The 11,750-nt window shown below is 39.0% G+C and overlaps 1 protein-coding gene across 2 annotated transcripts; it reads right to left on the bottom strand.

Annotated features, from left to right (window-relative positions):
- Positions 1-896: 896 nt before the first annotated feature.
- Positions 897-10,758, bottom strand: LOC112157314. Of its 2 annotated transcripts, XM_024290008.2 has the most exons (6): positions 10,603-10,758; positions 6,656-6,802; positions 5,869-6,548; positions 1,302-3,254; positions 1,162-1,222; positions 897-1,085 (listed from the first exon to the last, which is right to left on the bottom strand). In XM_024290008.2, the coding sequence occupies exons 3-6, from the start codon at positions 6,362-6,364 to the stop codon at positions 1,022-1,024; spliced, it is 2,574 nt and encodes an 857-aa protein (XP_024145776.1). In that variant the 5' UTR covers positions 6,365-6,548; positions 6,656-6,802; positions 10,603-10,758; the 3' UTR covers positions 897-1,021. The 2 variants fall into 2 exon arrangements, with proteins under 2 accessions (XP_024145776.1, XP_024145771.1); XM_024290003.2 differs by having other exon boundaries at positions 5,869-6,802.
- Positions 10,759-11,750: the final 992 nt, after the last annotated feature.

Below are 11,750 nucleotides of genomic sequence, written 5' to 3'. Positions count from 1 at the left end.
AACTGTTATTTTCTGACGTAGCTCCGCTTTTCTCTCGCTCATAACCGTGTCTGATCCCTGCAGGATAATAAAGGGAAAAAGGATAAAAAATAATTTGTGGCCGTCAAAAGAAAATATGTAAGGAAATTATTATTTGCACGTAGTTTTCTAAATGAGTTGAACTTTTGTCGTAGCCGCTCTTGTTTTGAAAGCTGAAAACACGCGGCTTCATAAAATATTCGCTGTTCCACTAGGTAAAAATTTCTATTTTACAATAACCCCTAAAATACCCCGAAAAACAACAAATGCCTCCTATTACAACTAAATGTAACCTTGGCTGTGGTTAAACCACGCCTGGTCAACATGCAGTAATGTACATCTTACGTGTGTCCAACATGAATTTCTATCAATTTTTGTGCTAATCGCACTTAAAATGTGAATAACATCAAGCAAAATAGAACCCGTTAGAATAATATCTGCTCAAATGAAATTAGACATTTTCAATTAAACCTCCAATATTGAAGGATTATTCAAACTTATATTTAGATTAGTGTCAGCAGGACATTCATAAAATAAATATTCTACATTTTTCTGTTGAAATTGATAGTTATCTTTGATTATTTACATAAAATTGCATCAAACGGCGTTCAGCTGCCAGATTTGTCGCTTTAAACCCGAACACTGGAAGTAACTATTCACATTTTGCAACCGAAGGATACTTGCTTGAGGTGTGCATGTATGTGTGTGAGCTATAGTTGTCCAACAAAAAATGTACAATCAATATAAAGTTTAGCCTTAAATAATAAAAGGATTTATACAAACATACACCTCGTGTGTCTAAAGAGTCACAACCCCCTTTGTGATTGTAAAATTTGTCCAAAAAAAACCCTCCTAAAACCTGAGATATTTTTGAACAAAAATCTTTTTTAATAAAACAAAGTTACTTTAGCATTGAACAAAAACTGCTGTGAACATGGTGTCAATACAAAAAGATTCTTATTTACAGAACAAAACCTTTAAAAACAAAACGGCTGCCGTGTCTTTAAAAGGAGCTGTCACTGAATGGACTTTCAGAGCGGTGCTTTCTGCTTCTGTGCCGTCCTACCCTACAGTATGGAGAGAGAAAAGCGTAAGTAAATGGTTCTGTAGTGAACCTTCCTCTGATGCCAACATGGAGGTCACCTATTCTTGGATCCATCCGCTGCTGAGTTCTTCCACTTGTAGCCTTTGCCAACAGGGTATTCTGTGTTCAAAAAGAAAGACAGTAAAAATCTAAGCAGCACTATCAAAAGCAAAAGCTCATGATCCAAACCAGAACACACTTGGGTCTATGGCGGTGTTGCAGTTCCTGGCCCTGATGTACTCCATGGCGTTTAACTTGGTCTTCTTCATAAGTGGTGCAGGGTCGTGGGAGTTGCGGCGTTTGGGGACTCTAGCAGGTCTGGGTCTGGTTTCAGCTGGCAGGTTGCTGGCTTTGGTTTTGGAGTCTCCCTCCTTTTGATCCTTGGTTTTCTTCCGGATCGAGAAGAAGGATTCCTGCCAGTCGGAGCACACTTTGCTCTTTGCGGGGTTCAAAGGCAGCTGAGCTCTTGAAGGCGGCCGGCCCTCGGAAGAGTTGGAGGGTTTTGATGTTGAAGAAACACTAAAGGAGACGGACTTCTGCCCTGCAGGTGCTGCTGAGGATGGATGTGATTTGGACCGCAGCACAGATCTTTTGACTCTTTGATTGGCCATGTCTTCTTTGAAGCGATCTGAGGGTGGTATTGGATTGGACGGATCCTCAGGCTGTCTTTGAGTGTCAGGCCTCTGAACAAGCTGAATGCGTGGATTGGGATGTTTTTGAGGGTAAAACTGAGGTACAATGGAGATCTGATGCTCAGGAGTAGACTGCTTTTCTGCTATCTTCACTGGGGAAGCTTGTTGGGTGCATTTCTTAGCGTTGATCTCCAGCGGCTGTGTCTCTGCGGGCAAGGCTCTTTTTCTTTTGAACTTTTTGAACTTTTTTGTCCCAGACTCCTTAGTAGCTGTTTCAGGTTCTGGACATCCAGCAGAGCTGTCAGCAGTCGGGTTCTGGCTGGGAGAAGCAGCAGAACTACATTTTGTGGTCTCTTGAGGTTGGTTTTGAGGTTGGTCGTCGTCTGAGTCGGAGAGGATGATGATGCCCTCATCCTTCCACATGTTTTTTCCATATTCTTCTGTCCTATCTAGATCTTCAGATGAAACCTTGTCTCTTGTATCACGGCGAACGTCCATCTTAGATTGGTTTGTATGATTGTTCTCAGAACCATCAGGGGCTGGCTGAAGCTTTGTCAACTCAAGATTGTCATCACTCTCATCACTAGAATCCAGGACAATTACAGGGTTCTGGTGCTTTTGCCCTTCTACTTTCCATCCTTTTTCTGGAGTGGTCGTCTTCTCTTTGGTCTCTTTCTCAAACTTGGACTCTGGTGACAGAGCTGACAGGTTTTTCAGGCACTGCAGGGACACGGTCATTAAGTTGGACTCAGGACCGGATGAGTAATCGTTGCTGTCCTCTGTGTCACAGCAGTCTTCCAGGTCAGAGCAGTTCTCTCTGCTCTCTACTTCTACCAAATGATGCTCATTAATGGGGGGAATTACAAAGGACAGCTTCCCAAACGTCACAGCTCCTTCTTGTTGGTCAGGGGTATCAAAAACCTTCATCTGAGTGAATGCAGAGGCAGGGATGACGTTTGCAAAGGGTCCACACTGCCTTGAGCCCCATGCTCTCTCTTTTCCCTCATTATCTAGTAGAACTTGTTGGTTGCTGGGTTGAAACTGGAGGTTTAAAATGCTCAGGGGTAAGACCTCCCAGTCGCCATCATCTTCCTCATCACCATCAAAATCTAAAACGTTGCAGGGGTCCGCGTCCTCCTCTGCATCAGACCATTCAGGTGGACATGGGGACTTCTCTAGATATATTTCGGTTTCGTCCTCACTGATGTCTTCATACAGAATGGGCTGAGGAGACCTCGTCAGCGTCGACACAACTGGATTCTCTGAAATTTGGACCCTAGGGTTTTGGCAGATACCTCCTTCAGGTTTGTTCTGAGGAGAAACTGCGGCCTTTGAACACAACAAAGATACATCCTCGACTGCAATTTGAGGAACGATCCGGCTGTGCTCCTGTTCAGTGGAGGTACGACTTTGTCTTGTGTGGTCGGCTGCTGGATTGAGTCTAGGGGGTTCACGGTTGACTACAGGAATGTTCTCCTTGATTTCTGTTCCGTCGAGGCCTGGCGCTTGTCTTAGAAATTCTGTGAAGGAATAAAAATTGGATATGTTAAAGTTTAAATGTGTTTCAGCTTTTACATTTTAGTTACAGGAACATTTGTAGTTGTTAACTCTTGTGCTATCCTATGTATGTTGGCCATTGGGTCACCTGGACCCCATAAAACGGCGCGCTGATTTTTTGATTTTCACTGGTGTCCGTGTTATGGGATGGATAACACATCAATGCAAGGCTTCGGTCATCTGGACCCCCATAAGACAGCACAAGGGTTAATGGAAAATGATCATCACAGAAGAAGCTCCATAGTTTTTCACTCTTAGAAAAATGTTCTCAATTCATCCTGGTCTCATGCTTTACTTGTTTTGTCCACAGTTCCAGCAGAGGGAGGGCAATTTGATAGAATTAACATTACCTGTGAACCGTTAGTAGAAGAGGTCATCTTAAGATCCTAGTTAAGCTAATCCTCGCCACCTTAGTAAAATTAACTACTGTGGTAATATAACCCACAATAGGACCATTGGTGCACAGTATGTCTCTGGTCCTTTACACCATCTCCCATTTGCTTACTTGCAACTTCAACCTCACGTTATCAGGGTAACAAAAATGATGAGCAATATTATAGTTCTCCAGTCTGCCCATATTTACCACACTTTAAATAAAGACAAACTCAGAGACAGTTTTAAGTTCAACTGTCTTTACAAATGTCCTTCCTCTTGAGGAAAATACTTCAAGAAAATGCTAAAAACACCATTTTGATTGGAGTAGTCCTCACCTTCCTGATTCAGAATCTTTGTTCATTACCTAATATAGTCAAAATAAACATCTGAACGCGTTCTGGCTTGCAGCCTTTTTGGTCGGACACCGAACTTCTCAGAATAATAAACATCTCAGCCACTTCTAAGAAACGTTTGCTTGTAAAGAAAGCCATTTCAATAGTAGGCTGGGTAATATGACCCAAATTCTATAGCCTGATAAAGCCAATTTAATACCACAGAGACAATATAAAGTATGATATAGCAATTTTGTATGTGTAAATTGAATAAATGAGTAGTTTTTAAAAAAATGATTTTTTTACGCATTTTGTAATGATACAAATCAAAATTTGTAGAAAGGAACTAAATATGTATTTTATGTAGAACCTTTTCCCTAGCAGATAAGCTTAGGTCATGTTACTATCTGCCAGTAAAACAATCTTAGATGTAGATGTAGATCTCTTTGTAGCACATCCTCTGGACTAAGTCGTTACTTGACGCCATTTTTGCTTGTTGACTTTGTATTCTTTGATGTGACTTTTCCACAGATAATACATTGAGTTTGTCGTGTTGGTGAGTGTTGTTGGGACTGGTCAACGGGTGTGTAAAAAAGTATCCCTGTACACCGTCTGACGCAGTATTACTTACGAGGAGGCACAAGGATATGGCAAAACTGTATAATAACTGTTGTTAACATTAGTCTTCTTATATCCAAACCACATTCATTCTGCTAAAGATCCCATTTTACTATTGGTTCAGGTAATTTGTTTAAAATTATTCTGGTCTGTACTATTGTCTTCCTCCACGTTTCTTTGCCGGGTAAGGCGTATTTTGAGAGGGAATAGTACAGTAAATCACCTAACAGTCATTAGGGGTATGTATTGCCAAGAATCTAGTGATACGATAAATGTCACGATAAATCTCCCGATATTTTCCAGGACAGTACCAGAGACAATATTTCACAATTTTTTTTATTTTGACCTAGAAAAAACTTTATGTAAATATTAATACACCTTTGCCATGAATAAAATGGTAAAATACATTTTATTTAAGGAACCTCAGAACATTAAGTGCACACTGCATGGTCTCACTTGTTCTTACATGAGCCCAGAAACACAGAAATTTACATTTTCATTTAGTACCAGTGTCAATTTGGCACAGATTTTCAGTTGGATACTCATCCTAAGTTAAAACTAAGTTGTGTGTGTCAGATTTTGCTATGTTACAACAACAACCATGGAGCTCAGAAGTTCACATCTAACACAAGATGGTTCTTGTTGTTCTGCTGAAATAGTCTTGGTGCGATTTGCTGCCAACTCGTGGTTGAGAGTGCAGGTGGAACACAAGAGTAAGAAGCTGAAGTGCATGTTTGCTTATAAATTATTAATTAAATATCATCTTAGCAGCATTTTAAATTGATACAAGTATCACCAGATCACAATAATCACAATATTTTCACAAAATCAAGATTTTCTTAGACCCCTACTAGTTATAAATGATTAGAGCTCCCACAAACCATTATTTTAACAGTCAACCAATCACAGATTATTTTTTCCGATTAGTCGACTTATTGTGTCATGCGCAAAGTGACTGCAAAACAAACATCTTAAACATCATTAGCTTTAAACTAACTAAAAATAAAGAAAAAATAAAAATCATATTTTATTAAACATTTAATGAATTGTGCAGCCGCTGTCCTTCATTAGTTTCTGGTATTAAAAAAAGATTAAATCAAATGAGAGAGATGAGGAAAATACTTTCCATCAAACTCACTTTAACAGGTCTCCCGCGAGATGACATAAAAATGTAATGTAATCTAAAAGAAGGTTTTTCATGGTATGGCCCCTTTAACAATCTAACTGGACGAGGAATCAAACATGAGCGTACCTGAATGTCTTGAAGTTGTCTCTGCGGAGCTGCACCCCGGTTCTGAATATGCACCGATAAGCTCCTCCTCTTCTTGCAGCTGCTTAGAAGCAGAAAACGGCTGAAAGCTGGGACTCTGTCTTGGCACCTCCACTTGCTCAAAGTTGGAGGTTGTGGCTTCACGGTCTGCATTGCTTGGCGACAGTACAGAGACACTCACTTTGGTGGGTGAGTGTGTGTCAGTAGTGCACCTGCTGTCGGGAGGAGCAGATACTTTACTTAAATGTGACTTGCACTTCGCAACCTCTTGGTCGATCAGCTCAAGTATTTGATTGTTTAAGGGCCTCCTGCGTCCTCTGTGGGGGAAGTTGTCAGTGTCCACTGAGGGAGGAGGCGTGTTCTTTCGAAGGAAATGGCCTTTTACTTGAGAACATTTAGGGGTAGAATGCTCCACAGGTTCTTGTAACTGCAGGTTGTTCCGATGTCTGACACTTGGGAAATAAGAGCTGACCTCCATTCTGGAAGATGAGGTTCTCAAAAGTCTGTTAGGGTGCTGGGAGAAAAACTGTTTCTGGGGAACAGAGAACTAATGCCACGGCTGCTTCAATGAGCTGCAGCAAAGTGGACAAACATTTAAAATCCTCTCCACCTCAGAGTGTTCCTTTTCTCAAATGCTGATGAGATGTGTAACTGCTGTCCACCTGCAACATTGGTATACATCCCAGAATCAATCAAACCTGCTGGCAAACGTGATGTGGCAGTGTCAGTTCTTCAGAGGATCTTCATGATGGTCTGGATCAGCGTTTACCATGGTTTGATTCCTAGTTGCAGCAGGAAGCTCAGGAAGTTCCTGTGCCGCTCACATGAGTACTCTCCCATTTCACCAAATGAAGTGGTGACTCTACGGCTGCTGAAGCATGAGCCTCGTCAGGAACGTATGGGTCATTGCTCCAGTCTGAGGAAAACAAAACAAAGGAAATACTATTAAAAAGCTATAATTCTAGCTTTCCTGTGTACAGCCTGCTTTCACTAACCTGAGAGGAGGTAAATGGTGTATACTCAAACAGCAATTCTTAATCTTCCTTTAAACCAGGGCTCTCGAACTGGTGGCCCGCGGGCCATTTGCAGCCCCCAAGTCGATATTTTCCGATCCCCGCTTTATTAAGAAGCTTCAATGTCTACTAAGCTGCATGTCCACACTTCTTTAATGACAGCTTTGTATTTGATTTATGCTTAAACTTTGCATTTGTTATTGTCGTTGGGTCTGTGGTCGGAAAAGTCCTTAGCAACAGTTCCTTGCGTCATTAGCTCCTGTTGTTTAGGGCAGAAACGATTAGTCGACTAATCAACAACTAATCGACTAAACAGTCGACGACTAGTGCTGCCACAAACGATTATTTTAGTAGTCGACTAATCATTGAAATTTTTTTTCAACTAATCAGGTCATGCACAAAGTAGATGTAAAATGCACATCTTAACCATCATTAGTTTTAGACTAAAGAAAAACTGGAAGTAATACTGTAAGCTGAATTTGGTTGTTAAAGATGCTACTGACGATAGCTGAAAACGCTGAAGCTAATAGCCAGCTAAAACATTAGTTAAAAGCCAAATTATCCTTAAAAATATAAAAAAAAAAAACTAAATAAGCCAAAACAGCTAGCATGTAGATGAAATATTAGCTAAATTCCAAAATGGGCTAAAATAAGTTTTAATAAATGCCAATCAACTTTTAAAATTTAGTCACGGTAATCTATGATATTTCCCTATTTTTAACACAAAGATATGTTTTAATTTTCTGCAAAAAATTTTTTTGAACAATTTGAAACACGATATAACAATTTAATGCCATTAGAATAAAATTAACAATTAATATGAACGGGTCTTTACAATAACATATTTTAAGGAAAAAATAAAGCTCCAGTTAAGAGCTAAAATACAGAGTATATCAAATGACCTTCTCACTTCAAAGAACAAAAACTCTGGAAATAAAAATTAATAATACTGCATTTTAATTCATTTTACACATGATGTCAGATAATTTATCATCATTTAAGCATAATATTTATGTTCAGGCTGTTAATCATTGTTTATTGTTAATTATTTTACAGTGCCAGTATCTATTTTCATTTCACCTCCTTTTAATGATATTTTCCTTCACTTCTCTTTGATAATCAACACTTCAGTCACGTGCTCCTCGTGTGTTCCGCGAGCACACTTACCTATTGGATCAATATCACCGCTAGACGTCTCATTTACGGTGAGCGCCTCTCCGCTAGAATCTCATGTATCTTAGCGCGGTGTTTGGACAGGTTACAGCCGTTACCGCCCTTACAATCCATGTGTTTGATACATTAGAAACCGTGTGCGCTGTCTGCATCTACTTTAGAAAAATACAGACACGGCTCTGACCTTTTAGCTCGCGGCCACTCTCCAGCCTGAGTGAGGAGCCCCGTCCCTCCCCTCTGCCTGCGGAGAAGCAGCGTTGATCCGCGTCCTCCATTATGAAGTCCAGAATAGTTTTTGACAGAAGCTCCTCCCACACGCAGCGGGATATTCAGGTGAAGACTTTAAGATAACCATGAAGCAGCTACTTTAGCGCTTGTCAAAACAAAGGACTTTCATGAATTTGACGCAAATTCTATTGATGTAAACAGACAACGACGCATAGCATCGTATTGTGAAGTACTCAGTGATTCCCAGCCCTAAAAGCCTACCATGCAGCGCCAACAGAAAGTCCACCATCAAGGAAAAAAATGTTTAAGTGTTGACCGATTATTGGCGCAGATATTTGTTATTTTGATTGATATTGCCGAATATTCGATAATCAAACATTGCAAGAAAAAATCCGCCCTCAGTGGGATTGAGGCCGAATAGTGGCGCGTGGTGCAATCAATGTGCATCATTGTTTTAGTGCTGAGTTTAAAATGTTGGTTGTGTGGAAATGTTTCAAAGTTCCTGAGAGCAATAAAAAAAAATCTGCAGTTTGCAGCAGCTGCCAATCTAAATTGTCGCGAGGTTGTTCATTGACCAAAACCTTCACCACATCTGCATTAATCTGGCATTTAAAAGCTAAACACCTGGAACAGCATGAGGAGTACGAGAAAGAGACGGCCTCAGGGCTAAAAGGAAGGCTAGCGTTGTTAGTGGCACTCCTTCTGTCTTTGAACAGAAGAAAAAATTCGTAAGGAATAACTCCAAACCAAACGGAATAACGACAAGGGTAATGGGATAGACTTCCATGTTGGAATGTCTACAGCAGAGGTCAGCAATCAGCAAATGTTTAGATTTCTTATGCTCTTTATTTGGGGTTTGACAAAGGCAAAGTTGTTACTGTTTTGTCTGTAAAACTATTTGAAGATGTCTCAGATGTCACGGTTTGTTTCTTTTTCTTTTGAAGCTGAATTACTGTCCTTGACTAATCTTTTCTGGCCCTGGGAAGTGTATCTCTATTATTGTTCACAAACACATTAAAGAAAACTTACGAGAGAAAAAAATAAAATAGCTGCATAAAATAAATAAAACCAAAATTCCAGAAAAAATATCAAATGGACAGCAGTGGTCAGGATAGAAATTATTTTTGTTTTGGGGGGCTCCCTGGAAGCTGAAACCACACAGGCAGACTGGAGTAAAGCCATAAGGAGCTGTGAGGTCTGTGATGTTCCTCTGTCAACAGTAATATATGTGGCCCAAAGACATCTGTGACTTTTGCCTGTTTTTTTTTTTAATTGTCATTCAAAAACCTGTTTATTTGTCAGCATGGTTTATTTTTATTTTTTTAATTACAACTTAAAGACTTAAATTTTTTTACCGGTAATCAGCTGATAATACGGCTTTCCCGAATGTTAAAGGTCGTTTTTTCTCCGTGACAGACTGTCACAAGAAAAAAAATGGCAAAAAGGGCCAATAAAAGATATGAAATGGGAAAAGAGGTTGAAAGATTAGAACAATATATTTTTTTGCGTCCAGCTCCGGCAGGGAGAAGGACTTCTGGCTATTAATTTTTGGGAGCCATATTTTTTCTCTGTAGCCAGATTCTCTAGAACAATTTTGGAGTATCTACAGCAAAATGAACCAATTTTTCTAGATGGAAATTTCTGTTTTCAGATGATTTTATGTCTATTTTGTGATTTCATATTATGATTATTTACAGATAATAAGTACCTGGCAAATACCGTAACTAAAAAGAGAGAGAGAGAAAGAAAAGAATCCGGATTAATTTATTTCCAGGTTTGCGATTAATTTGTTAATTTTTTTTAAACGATTCCCGGCTCTAAAAGAAAGGATTAAAAATGAGGGAGTGACCGGAGACGCAACGGAGACTATGTAAACTGAGTGGTGAGACGGACTCCCCACGCAACACAACGGAGATGCACAGCAGACGGAGCAGTATGAATTATGGGTAATACAGTTAATAATCGAAACCAGTAGAGGGAGGGAAAACATCACTCTAGTCTAGAGCAGAAGTTTAGAAGAAGAAAAAAAACAGAGTTCTATTTCTGTCCTGGACGTTCTGGCTTCGGCTCGACAGGAAATATGCATAGGTTCACGTACAGGACACTCGACTGAATATATATATATATATATATACATATATATATGTAGCAACTGGTGTCACTGTAACTTTTTTCATACCGAAATACACTTCCAACAAACTTTTCAGCAAACTTTTCGACAAACATTAAAGCAACGAGCAGTACAGTTTACGGTTCATGAGCCAAATGTCGCGAGGTATATTCAAAAAAACAAAACACTCACGAGTTTCTGGGCATGTATTCAACCTCGAATCCTCTCCTCGAAAAGATAAACTCCACGCAGATTGACTGCAAGCTCACACACAGAAAGCTAGCTAAAGTGCTAATTTCCGGCCGCCTGCAACTGTGCTTCCGCTAAAGCTCCTTCAAAGTAAAAGCCATATCGGAAGAGCTGAGAGTAGTTTTTAATGTCTAAAAGAACCATTTGGTCCAGTTTCCTACTGACAAAACTGAAATTTCAGTACACTGTTTATTCGTGGTCATTAGTTCATTTTTTAAATACAAGTGATATATTTTTCAATAACACTTTTGATTTATTTAAATTTGACAGCTGCACATTCAAGTTCCCTTCAAAGTAAAATTAAGTCTTATGAAACATCTTCCTAAAACAGTAAATTTATTGCAGTCATTAAAGAACTTTATTTCAGAACAGAAACCATAGGTACCACTGTGCAGGAGAGGATAATACTTTTTTAACCTTTAACTTAATCTTATAATAAACTGTTGTAATAAATTGAATCATCATTTCACTCAGTCATCTGACATGTTCAATTTGGAGGACTGATAAAACTCTTAAGGTCTCTCAATTTAGTGTCATTTCAGGACTGGTTAAAAACTAAATTATTTCTCTATTATTAGATCACCCCATTAAAAAATAAACCTAAATGACAAAAAGTAACCAACAAGCTCACTATTGATACATAAAAAGTCCCTCCTCTCCTCTATCACCCCCAAAGTGGGACCCAATGCTATGGAGAGAAAACAAACTTACCCCAATTGTGTGTGTTATTCTTGATTTGTAACTCATACAATACATTTTGTGATTAAAAAAAAGTATTAAAATTATTAAATTTAAAAAAATACAAAGCACAATTTACACAGGCAGAAGTTAAAATGACAACAGCTTGAAACTAAATTAAGCACAAATCTTTAAAAATCTGTTATCTGTGAGTGATGCGTTGAAATGCTGAATCATCACTTTTCTTTTCAGTCCCTTTGAACTTGGATTGTAAATTTGTAAAATTGTATTTTTTTAATATTATCTGGTGAAAATTGACATTTTTCTCAGACAGAGTCTCACATCAGATTTCAAACATACAAATCCAGTTACACACAAATCAAGAATAACACGCACAAATCTGGGTGAGTCTA

The sequence above is a fragment of the Oryzias melastigma genome, linkage group LG23 (genome assembly GCF_002922805.2).
Source record: "Oryzias melastigma strain HK-1 linkage group LG23, ASM292280v2, whole genome shotgun sequence".
Taxonomy (NCBI): domain Eukaryota; kingdom Metazoa; phylum Chordata; class Actinopteri; order Beloniformes; family Adrianichthyidae; genus Oryzias; species Oryzias melastigma.
This window is presented reverse-complemented; position numbering and strand designations above follow the sequence as displayed.